The 27573-nt window shown below is 41.7% G+C and overlaps 1 protein-coding gene across 6 annotated transcripts in view; it reads left to right on the plus strand.

The window, feature by feature from the left end:
• The window catches only part of ARID5B (AT-rich interaction domain 5B), a 114412-nt gene that overhangs the window by 12287 nt on the left and 74552 nt on the right, over positions 1 to 27573 (plus strand). For 5 of the 6 annotated variants that reach the window (XM_085064240.1, XM_085064242.1, XM_085064241.1 and 2 more), the window contains one exon: positions 1137 to 1362. The exons of the other annotated variant lie outside the window; for it this stretch is intronic. In XM_085064240.1, the coding sequence (XP_084920366.1) occupies positions 1137 to 1362 (226 nt within the window). The remainder of the gene's footprint in view (positions 1 to 1136; positions 1363 to 27573) is intronic. 6 annotated transcript variants of the gene reach the window in all.

Genomic DNA, 27573 nt, shown 5'->3' on the forward strand with positions numbered 1-27573 from the left:
TATTTTATTTCCTGAGGAATGTGTTCAGTGGACAAAAAAAAAACACACAGAGAGAATCAATTGTGCTTTTCCCTTTGTTGAATAACTCAAAGAATTTATCTCCCCTTTGCAAATACTTGTGTTTATTTGAGAGAAAAATTGGATTCTGGTTTATTTATTTCAAGAACCTGTAACCTTATTTAGTGTGAGAAATGTGTGGTGTGCAAGGTGTGGTGTACAGCCAGTTCTCATTACAACATAAATTATTTCTGCTGTTTTAACCAAAAAATCTGTAGTGTATCTTGCTGGAGATATGTATGTTTGTTTATTTTTTGAGGCTTTCTTGATCCCTTGCTCACTGGAGTCAGCTGTAAAACATTCTGCTTATTCATCATGACTGAGAGGAGTTGATTGTTTCCTGGAAGGTTAAAATCCAGCAATTAGGACTGTTTAATCTGAGTATATGTTCTGGAGGCTAAACTAAGTTTAAGTGCTTTTCTTAGAATGTATGTTTTAGAAGGGGAAAAAAATTACAGTTCTGATCTTGAAAAAGGTTTTAAGAAACATGAGAATGTGCAAGTTTCTTTTGGTGGGAAGCACATAACATTTATGTAGTATTTCTTTTGGGATTACATCACAGTTTTATTTAATTTTAAGGACAAAAGTTAAATTCAATATTTGTGTATAAGCCAAGGGAAAATGTACCATAAACATAGGAATTTTCTGGTGAGTCAGAGTTCCAAGAATCTGAGATTTACTTAGTCCATTTATTTCAGGACCAGCTATAGCCATTAGTCATCCAGCCATGAATTTTTACTTTTGCAGCTAATTGCACCTAAAAACAAACTTTCCCTCAAGGCTTTGGGTTATACAGAATGTCATTTGGCAACCTGCATTTCAAATGCCTTTTAGGATCATTTCCCTGGTCCTAGAAATTGTCTTTAGATCATGTATATTTGCTTCAAGTAAACAACTAATATTTCCACTTAGGTGGCAAGAGGAATAAATTAAGCTCTAGCTATTCTGTGATACAGAAAAATTACTCAGCCTGCAGCAAGAGAGGCTTTTCCAGGAGTCAGTGCAGGGTGATGTTACTGGTTTTTCAGTCATCGGGGAGCCCAGAGTGACATGTATTCTCATCTGATCACTTCTTGTAGGATGAAGTTATTGCTGTTTCAGAAAAAGTTACTGTGAAGCTTGAGGACTTGGCAAAATGGGCACAGTCCGATTTCTCCAAGTGGAAGTGTGGTTTCCGGGCTGAGCCGGTCCAGCCCATGGATGTGGGGAAGAATGGGCAGAAAGAGGCTTTGACAAGATACAGACAATCCACACTAAACAGTGGCTTGAACTTCAAAGACATCCTGAAGGAAAAGGCAGACCTTGGTGAGTATCCCTTACTTTCTCTTGTGGGAAGGGGCCTGTGGGTCAGTGTCTTGAAGAGAGATGAGCCTGATCCTGCCATGCCATTGCAGATTCCCAAGGTATGTCTGAGCCTGGGGCAGAGGTGTGGCGATGAGATGCCTGTGTGGGATGGGTGGTGGCGATGAGCTCATCTCAAGCTCCTTGGAGACTAGTGTGGGGTAACTCTGATACCTGTCTGCATGGCCCCAAGCACTACAGCCCAGAAGATGAGCATAGGAATAATTGTCGCAGGCTCTCCCTGGGGCTCTGCAGGCTGGGGGATCAGGTCAGAGCTGTGCACTCTGGGGAGAGGAGGCTGACATGTCTTCCTGAGGCCTCCTGTGACAGGCAGGGATGAGCAAAGGCCTTTCACTCCTCGTGTCCCATCTTTCAGAAGCTCAGAGATGCTCCTGGTGCTTGCTCTGACTCCATACAGTTGGCTCTGTGTCTCGTTCCGTAGGGATGTGTCCATTCCATAGTGTTTCCTTGTCAGCTTTATGTTGCTATACAATACACCTAAGCTCTGCAAGCGCCCCAGTGTTGTGTCCACACAGACATTTGCTGTCTTTCCCCGTTTGTTTTCAGAAAGGGAGTTGGTAGTTCTGCTGCTTTGGATGGTTACAGACTAGGCTTGCCGCTTGGGGGGCTGCTTTGGTGGACAGGCACTCACACCTCTAAAACCTGCAGTGGGCTCCCAGGTGCAGGGGAGATGGATCTCCTGTTGGTAAACCTGCCTGTTTGTGGTATTAGGACCCTGGATGTGTAACAGTTGTCAGAGATGGCACTTTGAAGTGCGTACCAGGAATGTTTCTCTCTTCTGCTGAGTTTTTACACATTTGAAGAGCATCAAGTTTAGGCCATAATGTGTGAAAAGGTAAGAAATTAAAAGCTAAGCCTGATGCATTTGAGGAAATGCTTTTGTATCTACGTGAACAGGAGTGCAGGGCCAAGTTAAATTTTATGCTGTCATGACTGGGCTGGCCTCGAAGCCAAGTTACGTGAAGCTGAAGATCTGTCTTGGGGGATTTATCTTCTGCATCTCATTTTTCTGATCTTATCAAATGGTGAAGTGATTTTCTCAATCTCACATTTTACCATTAGATATGTAGGTTGGAAGTTTAAAGTATAATTGGAAGTTGATCTTATTTTTCATTGCATGTCCGGGGAAGAAATAATCCATGCAATTCTTTTTTCTTTCCTTTGCTTTTCTCTGTGGTTTCTTCTAGTTCCTAATTACATGCAGTAATCTTCTCTGCTATTGCCCTGGTATCTTCTTTACGCACTACATTTATTTGCATTTGTTTGTTGTGTCAGAAGAATCTTAATGTTTTTCAGACAGAACTTTTGTGTGCTAATGTTTTCTTGTTTTTGTTTTCAACAAACAAAAAGCACTTGTGGTAAGTTACGAAATTGCTATTATCTACCCTAGGAGCCAAAGAAAATTATCTTTAAGCCTAAAGCTTATAGTTGCATGTTAAGCCTTTCAAAGTAGGGGTTATACTGAAAATGCTCATGGAATGCAAACTATATGGTATAATTTTGATAACCCCACATTCTGATGTTGCTCATTTTCAGTTGGTGGCTCTGGCCTTATTGTTGGGTTGGGGTTTTTTTCAGTAGAAAAGGGAATTTTGACTAATGTTTGATTATGACTGCCTTTATCTTCATAATTGGTTGGCAGGAGTGAAACCAAAGGTTCACAAAGACCTATAGCTGATTAGGTACATTGATATAAATAATTGACCCAGCCTATTAAGGGAATCAAAGAAATTTCCTAAATCTAGTACCGAGTTTATTTTTTTACTTTTTGAAAGAGCAAGAATTTAAGCCTGTTTTGCTTCCCGCCTCTGACAAAAACTCACTAGAGTGGTGATCTTCGAAGCTTGTGAAGCAGTTGGTGTCCTGTCGGCAGCCCATGAGCTCTGGTGTTTGTTTCAACCATGATGTGGAGGTTTAGCACCCACGAGACGAAGAAGATTTACTTCTCTCATTCTGAGTTGTTGGTCAGGGTTGACATTGCTCTGGGAGTTGTCATGTCCCTGGCTGGAGGCAAAGGCAGGAGCACAACGTGCGGTGTCCGAGGCGTTTGAGCTGCCAGTGTTGTCTCTTGTCTGCTGTCAAATGGCAGCTTTATTGCCTGTTAGGATGTGTGCCCACAGACCTTTCCCAATACTCAGCGTCTTGCCAACGGAGCAGTGCTCAGCTGCAGTGACCGAAAGATTTACTAGCAGTAACTTCTGCAGCAGGTCTCCAGCACAATGGGATGGGGTAGTTTTTCCTCTTAAAATAGGGTTGTATACTGTAAAAGGAGCACAGTACACTGTCACGCAAAGGTCCCTCTGATGATGCTTGTGTTTAACCCTGGCTGTAGAGGAGGAAGTTGCTGAACCAGGTGTTGAAAAGGCCTAGATAAACAAAGTGATCTCCTGGACCCCTTTTTTCCTGTGAAACAGCATGTTTCCATTACAGAAAAGTCCCATAAAAGTGAGTAGATTCTGCAGCTTTTCCTACTAGATGTTTTTGAATCAAGCTCTAGAAGGTAATAGGAAATTATATCCCTACTAAAGAGCTCAAAAAAGCTTTACAGAAGGAACAAAATCAGTTTTCACACACTATCCTGGAGTGGTGAGGATTGAAATAACCTGGATGGAATGAAAACATGGCTGATGCAGAACCAGAGAAGTGTCACTGTGCAAACATACTTAATTAAACACGTTGCTGCTGGAAGAAGGAGAGCTTCAAACAACAACCAGGCAAAGTGAGGTCTCGTGTGAGCAGTGTATACTCTGTGCTGATTGTTCTGTGGCACTTGCTTAGCCAAAACTAAGGCCAACACCTGGTTAATCCACAGCCTGTAGAAACCATGAACCTGAAATTGAAAGTTGACCCTAATTCAAACAAGGTAGTTCTGTCTCCTTTTTTGTTCTCTCTTTCTTCTCCTTTATTCTCTTCCCCCTCTTTTCTCTTTTTTTCTTCTTTCTTTGCTCTCTTCTTTTTTCTTTGCCTTTCATTTCTGCAGAAACTGTTGGGGTTTTTTTTCTGTAAAATGCTGTTGTTTTTATCACTAGTGAATTATGCAGAACTTTTCCTTAGGACTGTATTAAATAAAGATCTTGCAGTAGTATTTTTTTTTGTATGAGCTTCAAGATTTCAGCCTGAAAAATGATTTTTAAGAATTATTTCTTTCTGCCTGTTGAGATATTTATGTTATACATTCTGTCCCTTTCTACAAATATGTCAATATTGAATGCTAGCAGTTTATGTCTTAAGACTATTTATAGCTTTCTGAATATTTCTTTCAAATGTTGAGGAAAAATAAAGAATAACAACAATGCAGCATATAAAAATAGAGTTGCTCAGGAATGTATTATTCATAATGAACATGAGAACCTGTTTTTCCAGAAGAATTGGTCTGATAAAATCATTCACTACTGAGGCTGCTAGTTATTTATTTTTGTCTTTAGAATTATTTAGGGGATTTTTCTTTGTAATAAATGGATTTGTATACCCATATTTGGTAAACCAGTGGCAAGTCACCAAATGAGGAATTATTTCATTTTACAAAATGTTTAGCAACTAAGCAATGTAAACACTGTCGGTTAAATATGGCAAAGTTGCATATTTGTATTCCTTGGGCTATAGTTCGAAAAAAATTCAAATTATTTTATATAACATTGCTTCTTACAGACTTCCTTTAAGTGAAGTATGAAAGCTGCAGTGTAAGCTTTATTGGCCTATAAATATGTCATTATAGTTGGACTACATTTATATGCTTTGGATTGTTGTTTAAGCCAAGAAAATATGTCTCTACAGGTTGACTTTTTATTGAAACCCTTTGAGGCATACAGCAGAATGTATTTTAGGCCAAGGTTATTAAAACAGCATTTTCATTTTTGCAGCAGACTCATTGTCAATTATGCTGCCACAAACTGTCTGTGGATAGGCAGTTATGAATGGTTTCATCTCTAAATGTGTCTTTAGAAAAAGAAATAAAAGATAGAGGAGTCAGAGCTGAAATTGAGAGAAGAGACTGAGGGAAAAATGACTGAATTTAGTGCTCACCAGCTCTGTTGGTTTGGATTAGGCTGGGCTGTGGTGCTGCCTGGGTTTAGCCAAAAAACAAATGGCCCCTGTGCCTGTGCTGGGCCAGGGAAGTGGCCTGGCAGTCTGCAACCCTCTGGCTCTGTCATGACAAGAGGTCTGGGTTTGGTCCCCAAGCTGGCATTGCCACTGTTTGTATCTGTATCTGTCCTCTGTGAGTGCCGTGCCAGTATGGGCTGTTGAGGTTGCTGTGCATCAGGCACTCGTGTTCCTGCGCTGGCAGTGTTAGTAATGCCATGAGCAAGTTCTGGTGAACTGAAGGGGTTTTGCTGCACTTATTCCTTGTTTGTTTGGGTCCAGCAAGGGGAAACCCAAAGAAAATTTAGCAGTCAGTCCTGTCCTGTGTTCTGTTAGCAACAGTCATGCATTTGAGGGTATAGAATTTGGATTTTTGTTCCCGTAAAACCTGGGGTGATTAACTACTACTTCTAGCTGAGGTGTATATTCTAACAGTTACCTTTTTCTACTCAGTAGGTGGTTTTCCAGCAGTTGTTTCCTACTTCTCTTGAAGCAGCTCCTTGGAACTCTCCAGCAGAGCTTGCTAGGCAGGGCTGGATGCTGTAGGACTGGGCCACCTTCTCATTTCCTTGTATTTACTGGTCTTATAATTTGCATATCTTCACTTGGAAGATTGCAGCTCCTCGCTGGATCTAGTGTTGCCATACAATTGGCCGACCCACAGCAGGTTGCAGTGAGTTTGGAGGGACAGGCAGAGCAGGGATGAGCTGTCTTGCAGGAAGGTGCCAACCCCATGGTCGCCTGCCCTGGTGGGCACTGGCCTGTTGCATGGGCCTTCTGATTTCACCTGCCAGTGGCCTTGCAGCAGGTGTGACTACTCCAGATGAAGATAATCAAGTCATAATGTAGTCAAACTATGACATTATCAAAACTGATAATCTGCAGCTGTAGCGTGTTCAGACACTTGTGGTGACTTCTGATCTGATGCTGACTCTCCTTTTTCATTGTTTGTCGCGTGCTGCTCAGTTCAGGCTCGCCTGGCTTAACTTGATGTAATAATTTTCTGACCAACTAGTTGTTAGCTATTCAGAGTACAGCCACTTTGGATACTTTGTGCCTAAGTCATGCCTCACTTCCCCTCCCATTCTTCCTTGTTTGTCCGCACTCTTTGCCTCTTCTTGTGCCTTCCTATCCCCATTGCCCTAGCTGAATGCCATTTTGATCTTGATAAAGCTTCTGTAAGTGTCCCATTATCCCATTTTTCCCTCTCTGCCCTTGTGCACCGTGTGTTGTTTTTTGTCTTGTGGGTCAGAGTGACCTCTCTAACTCATTTTAACCAGCCCAATTGATACAGTTCTTTTGCCGTAGATGAGGCTATTACATGGCTTGTCTGTTGTGCTCCATGGAGCCTGAATGGAGAAGAGCAGCTCCCTTGGGAAAAAAGAGACTGTGGCCTGGCTTTTTCTTCTGTGTTTGTGCAGCTCCTAGCACATGCCAGCACTACTGCAGCAGGACAAGAGTACCAGCAGGCTGTGGAGCAGGAAGCTCTGTTGGGACGACTGTTCAGAGAGGCTGTGGAGCAGGAAGGCTTCATTTGGCTCAACGCCTCTTTTGATTTAATTACTGCTTACCTTTGGTGTTAACATGTTTGGGATCACAGATGACCCAAGGTGCTGAGCAGACAGACAGAGATAAATACTTGTTTTATTATTGGTCAACCAGTTGGTTTAACAAATTCTTGTTGGCTTGTTGGGTTCAGTTGCCTTTTAGGTGCTGAAAGGTGATGCTCTTGTTAGGTCCAGTGTACCTCCAGTAATTCAGTCGTGGGGATGACCCTATCTCCAGTAGCGTTCTCCCTCCTCAGCTGCCCCTCTTTCTTGAGCTACTGCTGCTCTCCTCTGCACCTTCCTTCTCCTCCCTGGAAGGAGATTGGTGGGGTCCTTCCAAGGTTGTCTATCCTTCCCGAGGCCACATGTTTGCCTGAGCAGTGCTGGGATGATTTAAGTGCTGTTAATTTCTTTCTTTCCCTGGAGAGAGCCTACTTCATTACAAAGGAAGCGTATGGGGGTGACAAAAACATTTGAATATGCAGCACTTGCTATGGAAGCCGTTCATTCACCACTGGATTGTGTTTAGCCTCATCTATTTGTGACTCTTGAAGGGAGTTTTAACACCACACACCTCAAACTTCTAGCATACCTTATCAAAGAGATTTGGATTTCTTATCAAGCTTTGACCTACCTTTCAGCTTTTATAAAAGGGGGTGAGAATATCACCCCAGGAAATTGAGGATGTGGGTATTTTGTTCTTTAAAATGTAGAAGACATGCCAAGAAATGTAAACAAAATCCCAAGTAACTTCCCGCTAGGTAGCCCCTAACCAGAGTGGCTGTTCACCACCCACCCTGTTCCTGCAGCAGGAGCAAGCTAACATGATTATCAGAATTGTGCTGATAGCAGTTGTCACTGTGTCAGCATTTTCAATTATGTATTGGTATGACAGGGCACTTTGCCTTTGGTGTAGAGCACAGCCATTTGCAATTGCACTTTTGGTCTATTCAGAGGCATCAGAGAAGGAATCACTGCTGCAAAACGAGAGGAGGAAGAGTTAAATTTTACTGCCTGTGAAGCTAGAGAACTGCCCTACGTTCTCTTAAAGTCGAAGCTGAAGCAGTTTGCACCATCAATAAGAGTTTTGTTGCAGTTTCTGGCTGAAACAGGACAGCCTACATAATTACAAAATAAGTAGATAAAAAATAAGGACCATTCACGGACAGTGTCAAAGCAGCCAGTGTGGGACAGTGTCCCTTTAAAAATGTTTGACGGCTTTTTTTATTTTTGTCTGTTTTTAGCACCGGGATTGACCTTGCCAGGCTGTGTAATAACCCACATGTGTCTGCTCTCCAGGATTTTTTCCCTTCTAGTCACTGTTGGATCTTGCATTTAATTCCTACTGACCATGAGTTTTTGTTCCAGTAACTGGAAACGTGTGTGTCCTGGTGCAGTGCTGCTGTGCTCTGCATCTGACTTTATCTCAATGTCTGCTTTTTTTTTTCTGTTTTCTTTTTTTTTTTTTTTTTGTTCAGAGGGTGCTGTTTTCCTCCCCAGCCTTCTCTCTATCTTCCATCCCTGCCCATATTATTTCTGAGTCCCAGGGAGACCCAGTTTGGGACATCTATTGTTTTGTGTTGCTGCGCTTCCCTTGCCCAGCACCGTGGAGGGAGGTGATCAGTGGTTTCCTCTGTGTGCCATAGTTGCTGGTTAGAGGTGCTGATCCCTCACAGATCACTGATGCCTTTTTCCTGCATTGTATCCTTTGCACACAGCCAGCCAAAAATTGGCTGAGTACTGAGGTCCATAAACCGAGCACCTATGTAATGTTGTGGTATAGTTGGGTGGGCCCCAAGGACATCCTCTTTCTCCTGCCTGGCTGCTTTCCTGTGCCATAATTCCGTGCTGCTGGAGCCCAGGGCTCGGAGTCATGCAGTCATCTTTGACTCCAAGTGCTCCGTTAATCAAGTTGGAGCTGTCTTTGCACCAGCCCGTGAATCATGCTGGCTTGTGACCTGTGCAGCCGTGCTGAAATGCTCAGGCTCTTCTGTGGGTGCTCTTGATAGCACGGCCAGATCTGGGTGTCATTGCCATTGTAGGGGGAAGGAGAAAAGGCAGTCCAAATTCATTCACCACCTCCCTTCAAAGTCTTCTTACGTTGCCCTTCGTTACTCCCATGCCCAGAAAGGCAACTTGCCCTTTGTTTATAGGCACAGTATGTACATGTCTGGCTTGTCATTATCTGTTTTCCTAAGTATCCTAGTCTGGTTCTGACTGTGGTGTTGCAGAAAGTCCAGTACTTTTTCTCTGAGATGCAATATTCATCTTCTTAAACACCTGTCTTCTGTCATAGGAGGTTGTCAGAGAAAGCATCCTTTGTGCACCTGAAATTGAAGGTGGAGATGTACTTTTTATTCCTTTTCTTTTTGCAAAATCATTTGGTAGGACACAGGCACACAGGAGCAAAAGCTGTCAGTGAATGGCCATGTCAGCATTTATGGAGATCTCAGCAGCAGCAGGTGATGGGCCCTCAGCTTGCCAAGGTGGACCTTTGCTTGGGCAAACAAGGGAAAATGGGAGATGGGAACACCAGAAAGATTGTGGGAGGGGGCTTGGCTACAGCAGCTGAGTGGGCAGAAGCAAACGTGCCTTCCCAGCAGGGTCAGCCCAGGGATCTCCTCCAGCACTTTTGTGTCACCTATGTGAGCATCAAGAGGGGCTCTGTAGGTACACAGGAGAAGACTGTGGTAACAAAGGTAGCTTTGCCTTTGTTAACTGAGTTTTAAGACTCTTGGTATCAATATTCTGACTGCTTAATGCCTTTTGGTTGATTTGGGTTGTGCTTGTCTTTGCTGGTTTGGTGATCCTTCTGTGATGAGAGCATTAATAGATGAGGGTGTTTGGGAAGGGAAGGGTTAAACCTAGTGTGTGTATAAATTGGAGTGTGGTTTGTGGGAGTGGGTGATAAAGAAAGCATATATTTAAAAACTGTAACAGCATGAATTGTAACTTACTGGGTAGGTTTTGTGTTGGAGAACCTTGTGGCATAACCTTTATTTACTTCATTTAGTAAAATCTGTGCCATGTAAAATAAGTTTCTCCTTAATTTTACTGCTAATAATAATTTGCTTGTAAAAATGAATCCTCAGTAATGTAAACCTTCAGCTTGGGTTTGTCTTGCTCTGTTACATTGTGAAGGGCAAATAGTTAATGGCATAAAGAAGCTTTTGTTAGTGATAGATAATGTGTATGATTTTAGCGGGAGTATATTTTAGTAGCTTGTGAAAAATCAAGGTGAATTTTTACATCTGTGCACTGCTGCATAATTGATACATGTAGAAGCTGAAATTCAAAATAAGCTTCTAGGAGAGCCCACATTTGAATTTCCTAAACATTTAAATATATGTATCACACCCTCATTTTAAGATGCCGGTTAATGACTTTATGAGCATGTTGGCAGCCAGAGAATTACATGTGGTTTGAGAAATGTGTCTGGATATGCTTGGTAAGCAGTATTGTTCTGACAGTGTACTAAAGGCCATCTTCAATTTGACTGTGCTCTACTTTGTTATGCTGTGAAAGAAAGAGATAATTCAGCAGAGCATTGTGCTGTCGGCTGGAGACGCCGCACTTCAGAATACAAATATTACTAGGGATAAATGAATCATTAAAAGAACAGTAGCATAAAATATCTGATGAATGAACTCCAGGAGTCTGTGCTGGAATAAATTTAGCATTCACGGACAGTACCATAATATGTGAAATAATAGTATCAGTTCTACATTCAGATGCCAAAAACATTTATGGACCCAGAATAATTGTGAATTACAAGGCTATAAATACATAGAGGGGATTTGGTGATATCATAATAAACCATGAGAAATTCGCTAGGCTGGTTTCTAATGTTACCAGAACCTTGAGATATATTTACAACCTTGTTCACACTCCTGCAGTTTTAGGGGGCAATTCTCCTCTCACAACATGTTTGTCATTCCCATTAGTGCCAAGGGGAGTTATGCATGTGTGTGATGAGTGGAATAGATTCCCACCCAATTCAAGGATCCTATCACGAATATCTAATTTAAGAAAAAGGTGGGAAACATTCCCTCTCATCCTTCTTCAAGTTCCCCCATGTCCTGTTCTGCTCCTGTGAACGAGGCTAGTGAAGGTAAAATAGGTAAAGGATGACAAGGTAGCTGCTGTGTTCCTGAACATTTTATGCACAGCTGCATAATTTTTTTCACTTTTTATTACTGAGAAACAAAACAACCAAAGCCCAGATGTTCTGGTCCCAGGTTTCTTTAAAGTGCAGGCTAATGCATTTTAAAAGCCTGTTGTAAAATACCCAGCGAAGGCTGGGATCGTCAGCCTGTCCTCCAAAAGGAGGCTTCATTGTTGTGATACCAGATCCGTGCCTGATAAGAACAGTTGATTAGGAACTGGGGCTGAACCTGATGTGATATTCAAGAACATGTTCAGCTTTCAGCATGTCCCACGTCACCTGTTTGTAATTAAGCCCAGTGTCCCCTGCCTCACTGAGTTGGGCTGGTGACAGAGTCTCCACAGGTACTTAGTGTCGTTCACACATCCCAATATTAGGTGGCTTACAGCTCGGTATTGCAGGACCCCTTCCCCTCCCAGCATCTCCCCCAGCCAGCTGTGCCGTGTTACCAGCTTCATCCTTCTCGTAAGTCATCGGCAAAATATGCACATTCAGTGTGATGCAGAGCAAGTCTGCTCTGTAATTCCACATTCCTGAGTGCTGCAGGAGGTCTCTTGACCGACCAAGCTGCAGTCTTTGTGCTCATCTCTCTCCTGGCTGTACATGCAGGCCCGCCAGGGGGGCATTTGTGGTATTTGCAGTGAGAAGCATCTGTGGCTTTGTTTACGTGCTTCCACGTGGTTCCTGTTTTACTTTTTGGGTCTTGGTAGACTCACCCTCTATCAGTAGATGAATCACGCCCTTGAGATATATCCTGGACCTTCCATCTTTGTCAGCTGATGAAACAAAGGGCAGATAATTACAGGACCAAAAAAAAAATAACAACAGTGAAGTGGCCGTCAGCAAGAGGGGAGCCGTAGGCAGCCTTGTAGGTGATTTGTAGGCTTTGGTGTGTGTCAGTGATAAGTCCTCACCCAGTTAGTCACTGAGCCTTGATTTGCTTTGGTCACTGCCAGTTTATTTCATTGTCTTTCTCTCTTGAGTTCATGTGTGTTTTTGCTATGGCAAGGTCATGGGATTATTGATTATTTGTTTTTGTTAATTACTAGTGACTTTGACTTGGTATTCTTTGCCATATCTGTGTGAGCTCTCATGGCAAACCCAGTAGACAGGGTATAATGCAATCCTAATGCATGTTTTCTCTTTAATTATTGTAAAACCACAGTCTCCTCTTTCACACGGAGTATTGCCAAATTAAAAGCTTTGTGGGTTGAAAATTAAATGATAAGTTACTATAAAAATCTATTTCAAGAATCTTGAATGGTTCAGCTCCATCTTTATTTTTAGTTTTCTTACTGCCTCAGTGACCCTTACTTGTGACAGTGTTTGTCTCTATTCACTTCCAGTTTTGTTGCACAGAGAAAACAGATTAAAAAGTCCTTTTACGCTTGTGTTTTTAATCCTCTGCTCAGATACATAAAAATGTGGCCCTGTAAGTTCTGTGGTACAGTAAAAAAAAAAAATAAACCAACCCAAATAATTTTGGCCGTTCAAATGCAGAAACTAAAAATAATTTAATCTGCAGTGTGAACATAGTTTCTTATTTATACTAGCATCTGGCCTCAGGAATTGAATACTCCATTCTTTAAATAGCTTCACTCTGGCTCTTGAATGCTTTGTGACTAGAACATTACCCTACAGTCATACACCTTGTTTACATATTTCTGTTAAAAGGCAAAAGAACTTACAGTACTTCAAAACATTGGTACAGGCTCCCTCCTCCCATCTCGCCTTGGAAAAGAGAAGTTAAAAAGAAAAAAATGCAAGTGGTCTGAAAGTGCATTTTAAATTTAGTTCTCTCAGTTTGCTGCTGGGTACATATTTTACTGTCATTTGTACGAAAAACTGGAAGAAAAATTTTCCAAAGAAAATGTGTGCCTTTCCAGATGCCTAACAGTAGTCAAACACAAATTTATGTACACTTTGTTTGTCCGTTTGTTTTTAATCTGGCAAGTGTCTTTGTCTTTAAAAACACTTTGCCTAGAGAAAGTGGGTCTTTTTTGGTTACCCATATGGTAGAAATAAGGAGTAGGTCCAGGTCCCTGCGAAGGAAAAATATCAGAATAATGTAATAAAAAGGTAAACACTATAAACAGGTGGCTAATGATTAGCTACTTGCAATCTTTAGGGACAAAGTATCTTTTTATAGTTTTATGATCCTTGCCCAGCCTGACTTTAGGAGGAATAGCATTTTCAGAATTATATATTTGTAATGTCAGCTAAGCTTTACAAATTTAGTAGATCCCTATTTAGTGTCTGTTAGTGAGCCTAAGTCCAGCCTAATATTCTTACTGCTATTTTTTCATTCACATGTCTTTAGGTGAACCTAGGAGCAGAAGAGAAAATATCCCATTTTTAAACCTTAATCCAGAATCCATTCGTATGAGTCACTTAAACAAAATCATAGTGGTTTGGCTAAAAAAGGCTTCATGTCCAAAGGGAACGTTCCTTAAAATGCTGGCGCATTTCCCACAGTGTTTCTTGAATGTGTTTTATATGTTGTCTTTCTGTTATCGTAAGACATCAAAGATTAGACGCTGTAGTTTGGTGTGTGGGAGGCTCCTGGTATTTTGGTGGACTGGTCAGTTGGAACGGGGACAGGGGGCTTGTCCCTTGAGAAGTGCTCAGCCCCCTCATCTACCTGTGCTGCTCCTCCCGTGGAGGAGCCTTCCAGCTCAGGTAGGGAGAGCATTTCTCTTTCTTGTGGTAACTCTTCCATGCTGCGGCATGGGCTTAGGCTTGCTGCCGTGGTGTTCAGAAACACCCTGCAGCAGTGTGACAGGCAGAGAAACCAGGCCCTGTCTGCCCTTGTGAAAAACTTCGAGAGTAAGTTGGTTTGTTTTTCCTACCCAGCTATTAAAGCCCTCAACAGGAAAGAGCCTCTAGGATAATTATCCCACTTGGGTTTTGGGAGGTCAGTGCTCATTTCTGTAGGTTTCAGATTAGCCTGGGACACTGAGAGCATCAGAGCCCAGGCTGTACTCCACCTCAGCTTCCAACTTTGATCCTCTCATGGCGGAGTGAGAAAGAGGTGGTTCAAAGCTGGATAGAGCAGGGGTGAAGGTGGCTGGATATTGCAGTAACAGCAGCTTCTCTACCTTGCCACTGGATTTTTTGTTAGCCTTCTCTGCAGGGAGGGTTGGTGCTCATGTTTTGCTTTATTTTTCAGACCTGGGCCCTCTGACTCGCATATAGTGAATGCTAATGGTGCAGGATTTAGCCCTTGGTGATTCCAGATACCATGTGATTCCAAGGCACAAAACATTTGATTTATTGGGTAAAGCCTATTTAATATCTTAAAAGCATAGAGCAGGAGATCAGATGTGAGCATAGCAGCCTTAAAATATATTCCCTGACAACATACTTAAGAGTGTTTAGGTCTATATGAAATATACAGGAAATGAGGCCAATTTTGCCCCTGCTGGTTTGATGGCAGGGTGCGCAGGGGAGACGGAACGAGTGTGGACAGGAATTCATGTGTTTGATAACGTGAGCCCAGCATATTTGCACAAATGGAATAAGAGCATTTTTCACCCTCTGCAGCAGAAACTATTGGTAATTTCTCTGCCTATTTAAATGACTGTGATCTGATATATCAACAAATCCATGTAAGTTAACATGAAAAGTCATTCCCTCATCTCTCACCAGTGGTGTACAGTGTTTGCACAAAGCAGTACCTCTTTGCCATTTCTACTGGCTTGAGGAAGCTCAGAGAGCTGATTCTGAAGAACCAGAGATGAAGAGAGACTGCTGTCCTCTACCACACTGTTTTTCCCTCATCACCTTGTAGATGAAGTCAGCCTAACAGTAAGAAAAGGTTAATGTATATTTACTATGAGAATGTTTGTTAATTGTTGTTTCTAAAACAGAGAACTTTCATGAGCAGCAAAGCAGAAAAGCAGTTGCCAGGAGGACTTGTCATGATTTCGGATCATGCTAATGTCTGACCATTGTTTTCTGCTGCAAAATTAAATTTTCCCTTTTTTTCCCAAGAATGTCAGACTGTTTAGTGTATGGCTGGTTCTCTTAAGGAAGCACTTAGCTTTCTACTTTTTAGGAGAACAATGCAATTAAAGTTCTTATTTGAAGAGGAAGATTGTGCCAACAGTGCTTGGAAATTGTGTTGTCTAGGCTGTAAAAACATACTGAAAGCATTGTTTACACCTTGCTGGGCATGTGGCAACTTTCCTACTTAAAGTCATGTAACACTTCTTGAGCAGCAGGTATTTTTAGTTGGGCAAGTAACAAAAGTTTTGCAAATGTTTGTTTAGGTGGGTAGAAACTTGGAAAATATGCTGTGGTTCAGTTTTCTGTAGTTTTTACAGTGGTTTTGTCACTTACACTTCTTACGGTTGTAGCATCTTCAGCTGCAGCAAAAGCTCTCAGGGAGCAAGCCCTTGTCACACGTGGTGCAAGGAGTGCCCAAAAGCTCAGTGAGGCTGACAGGGCACTTTGTCTTCAGCTCTGAAGGTTATCAGGGCCTGACAGAATGGGATGGCAATGATATAAAAAATGGGACTCCAGTTTCCATTTTGGTGCTCCTTTTCCTTCAGAGCATGTCTGTGTGTGTAATAGCCTGAACATGGAGACCAGATTTATACCAGAGTGGATCCTCAGTTTCCTTTGATGCTAAAACTTCAGCCAGAATCTGTCTTCAGAATTCAAGCATTTATTTTCAAACAATTAGTTTACTCCCATAGCTGGCATCAGAACTGCAGTTGAACATAGTAGACTTGATTTTTGCTTTCCAGGATCAAAATGTTGAGGTGACGGTCACTGCTAGGCACTCTGAAGCGCAGGCCATCCTAACAATGTCTCAGAAGTAATGTCCTAGTTTATCATTCCATGTTGCTGGCTAAGTGCTGTGTAATTCCCATTGAGCTTGGAGACCCAGTGCAGCAGAGCTCAGGTGATACGCTCTTCCAGTGTCAGGAATCCACAGAGCAGCAAAGAGCAGCTTCTCTGGTATTGTTAGGCTTGACTATGAGGTCGGGAGTTTGGGAGAGCATTATTTCGGTCATGGTTTAACTGCCAGAGATAGTCACACTGAAGACCTTGCTGTAGCATGCTCTGGCTTTAGTAAGAAAAGACTGGTTATTTGCCCTTTCCCTACTAATTGTGACTTTTCCAGATTTTGCATTCTGGATACCATCCTGTTTTCAAAACCTCTGATACTGCAAGCTTGTATTGCAAGGGTGTTTTAGCATCCCCGGACTTGTCCTCATGCTGGTGCAGGAAGAGGCAGCCCATGGGTCAGAAACAAAATGCTTGGCATCTCTCAGAAATTCCCATCTCACTTGCATCTGGTATAAATGCACCCTGCAGTTTGAGTTGCTCATTATGAGCACCGTGATTCCTGTGCAGTAACTATTCTTTTGCATATTCTTCCTGGGTATTGTAGGAATTAGTGCATCAGTTGAGTACTGATGAGAATGATTAGATGAGAGTAAAATGTTAAGGGTCATTAAACAAACAAACAACCCCACCTTCATTTTATTGGAGGTGCCTATAAATCTCATCAGTTTTCTGCTTTACAGCCAGTTGACCAAGGATCTGTGTGAAAGGGCGGGCTGTTAGCTTAAGGCAATTCAGACTGCTTTAAGCGGCTGTGAACTGCTTTTATAGTGCTACCGGTCAATTTCATTTCCAGAAAGTGAAAGTTCGAAGTAGGTCCTGAATCTGGTTTCTCACATGTGAGATCATTTTGCTACCCATGACCTAGAAACCAACAATGAATGTAAAAATTACAGACGAGAAGAAAATTCAGGATTGACTGTAAAGTGAATGGAAGTTGAATAATTCCCTGAACTTCAAGTGTGAAAAGAAGAAAAGATCACTGAATTCTAAAACAGACTTCAGTATGGGCAAAGAAAATGTTATTTTAGTATAGATTAAACTCATGACTAAGATATAGAGGGATTATTGTGTCTGTTTCAGATGTAATTTCATGCCTGAGAATTTACATTGAAGGCAAACTGGTCTGGATCACATTAGCAAAGGCCCTGTTTTGCTGTCAGTTTAATTAAATGGAAACTGCTGGCAAGAAGACCTGAGTAGGTTTATAGAAGCAATACTATTTTGTATGTTGGAGCAGGAAACTGTTAGGTCTTCCAGTTTGAAAGGGACACAAAAATGAAACCTGTGATTCATTCTTGTTTACAAACTCCCAGCTAGTATACAATGACCTTAGTGATAAATTAGCTGCAATTACACATTATATGAGGTGGGCTTTACAATAGCTGCCGACTTCATGGTTATGAAAACCATGACCTTTGACAGTGAGGTTAGGACATGAAGTTTTTCCAAACAGTGCCTAGATCTTCAAAAGTATTTGTATTTCCTTTCCTGTTTCATGTGAGTAGATTGACAAGATGTGCGGTGGGTGTTCTGTTTGCTCACTGCAAGATTGTTGTCAGGCAGAAACCCCCCAAAACAAAAAAGCCCGCCCTTCAGGAACATTGATTTATCTGTTAACTGTGTCTGGCATGCTGCCTTTTGGCTTTGATTTCAGAGAGAAACATATTTGGTTGCTTTAATAGGCAAAAGCACTGAACCTGACTTGTAGGGGAAAAAATTGTTTTCTTTCCCTTTTTCAGTTCTGTTTATCGGATCCTGACGTTCTGTATCGTAATTATGCAACAGTTCCAAGTTGGAGTAAAGTAGAACTGGATGTCAGGCTCCATCAGCCTCATTATTTGAGAGCCAGCTTTTCTGGGTGACTCAGTGGGACTGAAAATGCATGTTTATGCCAGTTAATAACCACCCTGTGACACCAACTCAGATGATATCAAATGCTTTCTTATTCTCGAGAATTGTTCACATCACCTATTTATATCTCCTCTTTTTATTTATGTTGTTTTTTTTTATCTTAGAAATTTTTGCTGAGCTGGAGTTGACTTGCTTTTTCCCCCCAGATCTGTTTGTTCACCCTTTTTTTGCTTCTTTCAGATATACTGAATGAGGACTTTTTTTTCTATATTCTTTGACCAAGGAAATCTAGGTCTTACCTATTTTCAGCTACTTCTCCAATTTGATGCCACAGAGTTTGAGAGTAAAAGTTGAGAATTTGAGAAAGTAAGGTTTTTAATCATGTTACAGTAATTGTATAATTTATTCTGTATGTATATACAAACAGTAGATGATTACACAGACATATGCTGATGACTACATAGTCATCTCAGGTGAAACTGCACGTATCTGTGTGTGTGAACATGCAACTGTATATGCTGCTGAGCTCCAATACCCATAAAGCACCTGGCCAAAAGAGTGTATTTTTGAAAGATTTAACATTCTTCACATAAGTATTAGAAGTAATAAAATACATAGTTTGAGACCTACAAAGATCAAAATAAAAAGAAGGAAGAAAAAGAGTGTTAAAAAACTGTAATAGCAGCAAGAGAAACAAAACAAGGAGATTGTTGGGAGACTTCTGTCCCGGGGAATGCAATGTATTTTTTCAGCGAAGTTGTAGGAGGAATCCATGTTTTAATATTAACTTCAGTCATGCTGTAGCCCAGTGCCTCCAGTGAGCATGAAGCCCTGCATGGCTGGAAGGTAGGTGAGGATGAGATTTGGAAAATGGTTGCATAACTATAGGTGAGGGAAGAAATTCTTCAGCCACCATCAGTGTTTTTGCCTCTCCCAGTAGTAGGGTGCAGTCCATCCCAAAGCATCTCCTGGTGTTTTCCTGCATGGGTGCTCCCCTCTGCTTGGTCCTCTGCTTGGTCCTCTGCTTCAGCTGGGAAATGATCTCCCGAAGCCCAGCTCCCAATGGCAGTTGCTTAACAATAATTAAAAATAAACCAACAAGCAACAAACTCTCTTCACATGCAGGGGCCGTCCATCAAAGCTGCTTGCCGGCTCTAGCTAATGTGTCCTGGGGGTAGAAAAAGAGAAGAAAGGGTCGGTTAGTTTTGATCCTGACAGTGGTGAGGTAAGAAGTGCGAAGAGGTTGGGGAGGAGTTAGTAAATTATTTTGTGTAGATAAGTAGCAAAATAACGAGCTGGGACAAAAAATGCTTAATTTGCTTTGCTTCCACTGCAAGGAGAGACTTCAGCTGTCTCCTGCTAGAGCTTCTAGGAGGACAGACTGCCCTAGCAGTGATGGCCAATGTTTGGCCCCTGAGCCCCTAGTCCACCAGGTGTTTGGCTGGCTGTGGGGAGCTCAGGTCGCTTTGTGTCTCTCAGCCTGGCTCCCTGCTACCCTAGTTCCAATGGCTGCAATGCAGGCGCATCCTTCGTATTATGGAACTGCGGGATTCCTTAGTGGAGCTTTGCCAGTTGTGTTGGAAAGCTGTAAGAAAGCAAAATCGTTGTGGAGGAGGTGCCTTCCAAGGCAACTGGAAAGGAGAAAAAACCTTCCCAGTTGTAGTGGTGGTAAGACTCAAAGCCAGTAAAAAATTTCAGTCTTGGGAAAGTAAAATGAAATTCTTTAGCAGCTAGTTTATTTTAGTTTTTCTTTTCCTGTTCTGCTTCGTGACAGAACTTCAAATAATTATGTTGATTTATGATTACAGGTATTTTAAAGCTGTAGTATGCTGAAGCAAAGCAATGCCAGCTTATTGTTTCTAGCCCTATCCAATTATACAATTGAGTTTAGGCATGTAATAATGTTACAACAGAAATATCCATCATGATGGATTGAATTTCATGAAGTACAACACAGGAATATTTATAGCTCCATTCTTAAGGCCACTTTTGAGTCAAAATATGCCTCCTTGGTATGGCCTTTAAAAACAGGAAAAAATCTGTAACTTTTTTCTGTCTAGCCCTAAACATACCACAACCCATTGCCTACACAGGAAGGGGGGGTGTAGGCTGATGATAAGCAGAAAATGATAGAATGGAGTAATTATTTCCGCTAGAAAATGAGGATCCGGCATTATTTGTACAGTAACACAAAGTCATTATTTGGCTATGCCACTGTAATGAAACAATAAAGATCATACTTAATTTAAGTATCAATTCTGAAGAGGCTTCTTGCTCTCCCTGTACCATTTTAACTATTAAAACAAATTTGAATTGCTAGTCTAGTTTTCCACTGTTTTTTAGCAAGCGGAGTGGGCAAAACCTCCCCTCCTCCCATCTCTGTTTAAACACAGACCTTTGGCATTCCAGAAATCTGACCTTGTTTGTAGGGAATGGCTCATTTTTCTATAATGTAATATGAAGCACTCTTGTGTTTTGATTCCATGAACTAGAGAGTTTAATGTTCCAGCTTGCCATGATAAGGATATGATCTGGTTAGAGATAGAAACACTAAAGGAAATTAGCTATTGTACTATTCTTTAACATATTGTTTGCCTAGCAGTTTCATTTAGAATCATTTGGAATAATCGTGGAGTACCTTTTTTAAAGGGTTGGGTTTTTTTTTTCTTTTCTTTTCTTTTTTTTTTAGTTGTTGGCCCGGATAAAAAGTGGTGCTTTAAGATATTTCTCCTAAAATAAATGTGAGGCCGCCTCATTTATAGTCAGCATGCCTTGATTACTTGCAGACATGCTGGAAATTTACATGCGCTTTTCTCCATTATAAAACACTGATCTGTTCAGATCATTAGCTCCCTCATGACTAGAGTTTGGCAGCAAGCCAAGGCAGGCTAAATCTGTAGCTGTAAATCGTGAGTTGAAATAGCAGAAAGTGGATTTGTAACTTAAAAAGTGTAAACAGTTTGGAAAATGAAGTAATTTTAGAGTATGATTGATTGCCTTAAGATTGCACTTTAAATTAGCCCAGGGTCTCCACTGCAGATATATGCACTAACTGCTCATTATATATTTTCACTTTTCTTTGGAACAATAGCATTGTTGGTAGGCTTCGAAACAATGTATGCTTCTCCTGGAGTGACCTTTGAGGAAATGAATAGTTTTATTGTGTGTCCATTACTTTGCCTGGAACAACATTTTTGAGTTATTAATTTGCTGTGGTCTATAAATAAAGGAATCAAAATGCAAAGCAGCTGTATTATGCTGCATATACTTCATCCAACTTGCACTTAAACTTCGCCATTTGAGATAGGTAATGCACTGTATAAATAATTTTTTCACCTCTGAAAAATAAGTAATGTTTTGCCTAGCTTGTAGATTGGTCCTTGAATGTCATAGAAGTAAAAATTACTATTTTTAGCACAAGCAATTGGTGAATGTTCGGCTGGCTGGTACACTGCATTCCCTCTTTCAAAGACCTTGTTTCACTTAATTGTGTGTCCATGGGATATGGGGCTGTGGGCTGAAAGGGAAGGAGTCATTGAAAGGCACATTCAGGAATGTGGAAAACGTTTGCTAGATTTGGAGTGTTGAAAGTTTAGGGCATCATCTGCCCAGCTCAGTCTGCGCTGGTCGAGCGTAGTAAATAGTGGGTGGTGCAGCATCGTGGTGATGGTAGAATGTAATGCCGTGTAATAGCTGGTGTCTTGTGAGCTCTGGGTGTTTGCAAATGGTGGCTGAACCATTTGCTGCTCTTTCCCAAAGAGACACAGAACCCATTGATAACGTTCCTGCCTACCCAGGATATCTGAAGTCACAAAGGTTAGTGTGGAACAGCACCTCAGTGTAACTTTGTGGGTGTGGGCATGCAACTTACATGTATGTGCTAAGCATATTGATTGTGTGCGGCCAGGACTGCGTGCTTTGACCATGTTAGAAATTAGGAATGTAAAGGTTTTAAACTGACATTAACGGTGGTTACAAATCACGTTAAATAGCTCTGACTGCTTGAATAGAATATATAATAAAAACTCATACAATTTTGTATCAGTGTGTTTTTCATCTCTCTCCTTGTCCTAGATTTGGTATCTAGCATTCAGTAGATACACAGCTCTGTTTTGTCGTTCTTCTGGAAGCTCCTTTCCCAAAGAAAATTTTTTCCCAGTGTTATCACCTCTCCTTGATCTTCTTTCCTTTCTCCCTCCACGTTTGAAATGAAGATTTGCACTTGTGAAAGAGGTATGGCTGAGGGGTCTGAGCACAGGTCTGGGAGCCAGGACCTGCTGAGTACTGAGCTCAGTGACTCATTCAGTGGCCTTAAGCAAGTCAGAACATCTCTGATGAGGTTATTTCATATGTAAAACAGGGGAAATAATACTTATCTGTCTACCTGCCTCATAGGAATACCCTGAGGACTAATTAGCGTCCATTAAGTGCTTTGAAATAGACAGTGCTATCTATTATTTGAGCAGGTTCCAGACTAGTAGATAGTGTGTTAGGATTGTTTCCTACTTGGGAGCCTTCCTCTCTCCTGGGTGCGGGACGAAAGCCCATCAGGAGCAGAGCACAAGGCGCCTGGTGTTTTCTGGAAGATTGGCAGGAGGGTTCTGCTGGGCCCTTCCTAGGCAGGTTCACTGGAGAATTGACACTCACTGAACACTTGGAAAGAGTGTTTGCCTAGAGAAAAGAGTGGGTGGATACTTGCTTGTTCTCCTCAGCTCATAGGCATAACTTGTCCTGAAATCCTTTCTCACCCTGCCTCCACCTGAGGCCTTTTCAGATAATTCAGGTAGCACAGCTGCTCCCCTTTTCCAGGGATGGTTTCCTGGTCCTGCAGAAGAGGAAGAGAAATCCTGTATTAGTTCTCAGGAGGAGCGTGGGGCTGGGTTGGTATGTTCCCATCACGGGAGCCCTTTCTTATTCAAAAAGCCATTCCTCTTTCTTGAAGAGCAAATGCTCATATTCTTTCTCTTCACTGGATAACAGACTCCTCTGCAAAGTCCTTAGAAGGCAAAATCTAATTTTGGGTATAGGATCCTAAACTCTGCAGGTGTGTGACTGCTGAAGTCTGGGAGTCTTTTCATCATCGTAACAAGGAGGGCTGTCATCTGACCGGCAGCTCCTTTTGTTCTCTGGCGCATCTTCTCTCACCATACACTTTTGTACTTCTCTTAGAGATGCCATAATAATAATCTAGTTCAAAGAACCCAGCCCTGTTCTCATTGAAGCCCACAAGCCTGGTCTTTCTACCAGTGAGACTAGGACTCAGTCCAAATTAACTGGAGAGAAGGTTTATTTCTCTCCATTTGCTCCTCACACGTCTCTCAGGCCATGAGTAATTTGCAATGAGACAGGAAAGCCTGTGTGAAATTTTCCAAGGGAATTTTCTCTATTTTAATAATGTTAATGAAATTGCTTAACACTTCATCAGCTTTTTCAGCTTATGTTGCTGGGATTTATGTGCTTTCTGATTTTTCTTCAGTACCAGAAGGCCCTTACCTTAGAAATGGGACTGAGGGCTCATATGCGCATTTGAACCCATGGCTGAACCTTAGTCCTGCAGAACCTTTTTGCACAGGTATTGGTAGATACCATTTTGAGGAGGTTCTCTGCCCCCTCTCTTGTGCCTGCAGGAAGGGGAAGGGATCAGGAGCAGAAGTCCCACAAGCTCTCATATACCTGCAACTAATTTTTTTCCACAGAAATGAGGCTTTGCCCCAGAAAGACCTAATGATACGACTGTGGTCACACAGGAGGGCCCTGGCATTGCTGAACTTCAGCACAATTGGTTTGTTCATCTTATCCTACATATCACTTAGTTTTTGGTCCTTGTGGCCTAGACAGGGGAGTAAGTTACCTCCCTTTTCTTTTAGACCCTCTTCCTATTCTTTTCAGCTCCAGACTACTTTGTAGAAATGCAGAATACGATTAAATGAGCAACCACAGACTTATGAGCAACCTCAGAGTTACTCATATGCCTGCAACAGCTTTTAAAGCTACATTTAGGTTGTTTTTCAGAGCAAGAACTTGGGGGTTATTTGGTGCAACATGAGAAGTTCAGTTTGGAGGTGAGGGTTCCCAAGTAGCCGGGGAACTGTGGTACAGGGCAGCTGGATTAGTGGCCTGGAGTTTGGCAACTCTTGTCTCACCTTTCCTCATCATAGTCTCCATGTTGAGTTTCATCTCATCACTAGGAAGAAGGGGAACCTGAGTAAGGTTCTTTTGGGGAACAGGTATGTGCAACATTGCGATGAGACAGAGGACAGCAAATTCTTGGGAAAGTATATATGACAGTAGCATTTTTGTCTTTTTTTTTTTTTTTCCAAAGAAATAACATCATGTTTCTAATTCCAGTTCTGTGCCGCTCCTGGATTTAAGCATTATTACACTGCAGATGATAACACGAGTTTATCTGTAAAATTCTTTAACTGTGGCTTTTGTTTCCCAGCTTGACTTCTTTTTCTCTTCTTGACTTTGATTGGCTTCCAAAAAAGTTATTAACATGTTGCAAAACAAATACAAGGGGCCACTGAAGCTTATTAAAAATGGTTTCTTTTGTTCATATCTGGCAGTTGACAAATTGTCTTGTGCTCTATCTTATCTGCTCCCGTGTGAAAGGTTACATGAGAAAATGGCTGCAAATAAATTGCTATTGAATGTTGTTGAAGACTAAGCATACAGCTTCTCTATTAAGGACCTCTTTTAAAGCTCTCTATTCAGACTCCCCCCTGCATGTCTCTCTAACACTTGTCTGTTATATTATGTTTGGCACAGAAGGAAACATTAAATAGAAAAGCAATGTCTGACTGTGGTGTTTCTAGACCCTATTATCCCTCTGTCAAATGTCCACATGAGCAGGGTACAATTTTTGTCTATATTGATGATGATTTTTGAAGGCTTTACTAACTGTCTTCATAGTGAAATGCTAGAAACAAATGAAATTGAAAAGCATATTTTTACAGCTTTGGAAATCTTACTTAAATCAGTGTAATGAGACGCACTCAGTAAAATGTAATTATTCTCACTTCTCCATGTGTCAAAGAAATCAGCAGTATGGTTAGGGAGCGGAGGGTTACAGTGAGCTTGTTATTTTTATACAGAGCCAGATACTGCTTGTGTGTAGTAAATTGTAAATAGTAGATAATGCAGTTTTTATGTGTATTAAATACCCTGCAAGAATTAATGGGGTTGTTACTTCATTAAGGGTTTCAAAGAGGGCATAAACGTCAAAAGCAGGGCTTGACTGTTTAAATCACTGGACCATTTCCACCCTCCACCCCTCGTGTCGCAGCTCTGGGACCAGCAGCTTCTGCCACTGCTATTTCGAGGAGGGCGCAGTTCCTCCAACTTTTCAGAATGATAGTGAAAGAGTCCCGTGTGAGACACCAAAATAAGGGTTTTGACTCATACTTCTGGGTGCAGTGGAAAATGAAGGCGGTTGATTCTGCCGCATGGAAGAGGTGGTGAATCAGTCCTTTATAAGTAAGGCTGCATTTCCTTGTCTGTCATTTATGTTTGAATGGTGTGTGGAGGTGAAAGAGAGAGGAGATGACAGAAGACCTGGTTAGTCTGATATGAAACCCGGTAACTCAGTTTAACTCTCAGTGACTTTCCACTTCTTCTCAGTTTGTCATGCTTCAAGATTTTCCCATGCAAGTATGGATTTGTCATGGGCCTCTTCAGCACAGGAGGCAAATAACAGACCATCAGTTTAAGATTCATCAGTCCAGAGAGTATCTTGATGAAGAAACAGTTCAGTCCTGAGCCCTGGGTTGGGAATCTGTTACATCTTTGAGCTCGTTGTTCCTATGGTTAATTATCACCGCTGTAAAAATGTGTGCACCTCTCTTGCCAGGGGCTCTAGTTGCATGTTTATCCACCAGAGTAGTGTTTTGCATTCTCCAGTATTTTCTCTGTACCATGCTGCACCTCAGAAAGGGGGACCAAGGCATATGATCATAGAAATAGTAATAATAATACAGAGGATGAGAAGGTGTTGTAGAAAAAGTTAGTGGATGTGGGAATGTTACCCCCCACCCCCAAAAAAAAGTCCTGTAGGGAATGTGTAACTTCAACCTCAGCAGCAGTACTCGTGTTCATAGCATAACCCCCATGCTCAAGTATTTGCCAGGATCAGGCTTTGTGTGTAAGTACTGAAGTGTAGTTCAGTGGTATGTTGGATGGTGTTCAGAGATTACTGAAAATGGTGCATTAAATAGCACTTTGAATTGCAAAGTGCTGGTTCAGTTTTGTCTATGAGAATGATAACACTTATTATCTGATTGTTCCCTGTGCAAATCTCACCTCAGGAAAAATTAAATTATGTTTGAATTCAGCTAAAGCAAAGTATATCATTATTTTCTTTCGTTATTAAAAGGGATTTTAACTGTTTGTTTGTTAAAACTGAAGCAGCTGCCGTGTTAGAGCCGTAGATGATTTAAAGGCAAATACAGAGGCAGAACCATTTACAGTACAATTGGCTTGTTTAATGTTATTTAATTCCTCTTGTTGGCTTCGTCATATTACCAAATTATGTTTTCAGCTTCCCTCCCCTTTTTAATTCTTTCTTCTTTTCCTTATCAGCAGAATTGAAGCTGCTTATCAGTAACCACGACAACCAGGATAAATACTTGTTTTAAAGCTGATGCACATTCAACCTGAATGGTCCACATGACCCAGAACATTCAAGAGGACAGGCAGCATGTGCTCCCTTCTACAATCAACCTCCCCCTTCCCCCCCTCTCCATCTGCTTTAGAAAGCTAATAGGGCAGTTTAAAAACCTTTTACATCAGAGTGGTTTTCTGTAGCCATCCATGGCTGTTTGGATATGGGCTGGCCCATGCCTGTGTCCTGGAAAGTAAGGAGAGAAGAAAATTTTGGCGGCAGGGAGATGATTTCACAGCCGCATCTCCAGTGTCGGCTTGCTTTTCCTGGGCTCCTCCAGTTGTCGTCAGGGCAGTCACCTGCCTTTGGTGGGAGGGTGAACTGCTGCTCTGCATACCCTTCATTGAAGGGGAAGATAATCCCAGCTGGGCAGCAGCTAAATAAAATTAAGGAGTGACTGGAATTGTGCAGGACAGGGAAAATGGTTGTGGCAGGAGAGAAGCCCCAGCACAGAGCTGCCCGGTCCATGCCCCGTCTCTGGTGGAGGCAGGCAGGCAGGCTGGCTGGGGTGGCCAGAGACAGTCACTTCCCTTTTCAGGAAACTTAGAGATCTCTCACTTACCCAGAAATTTCCCAACAAGAATTTCTGCCTGGCATCTTTGCCCTCTCCCTTGCTCTCTAATTTGCTTGATGCTGTAGAATGAATCCTTTAAGCTCTCTCTGTCTCACTTTCTCTCTCTGTGTAATGGGGATAATAATTTTTAGTCATCTCCATAAAGCAGTTTGAGGCCTGTGGATGAAAGGGTTATATAAAAGCTGGAAATGACAATTGTCAGTCACTTTTCTTTTGAGTCTAGAAACACCTCATAAGGTTTATGAGGCACTTGCTAAGGTACGGGAGGATCCTGGAAGTGCAAGATTGGAGCTGCAGTTATGAGGAGCTGAATATAGGATTAGGGTCTGAAAAACGATGTGGAATGCCTTGTTGGAAACTTTTTCAGTATTAAATTTCTTTTGTCTTCTTCAAAAATTTGATTTAGGATTTGAATTTCAAG

The sequence above is a fragment of the Lichenostomus cassidix genome, chromosome 6 (genome assembly GCF_008360975.1).
Source record: "Lichenostomus cassidix isolate B80296 chromosome 6, HeHo_3.0, whole genome shotgun sequence".
Taxonomy (NCBI): domain Eukaryota; kingdom Metazoa; phylum Chordata; class Aves; order Passeriformes; family Meliphagidae; genus Lichenostomus; species Lichenostomus cassidix.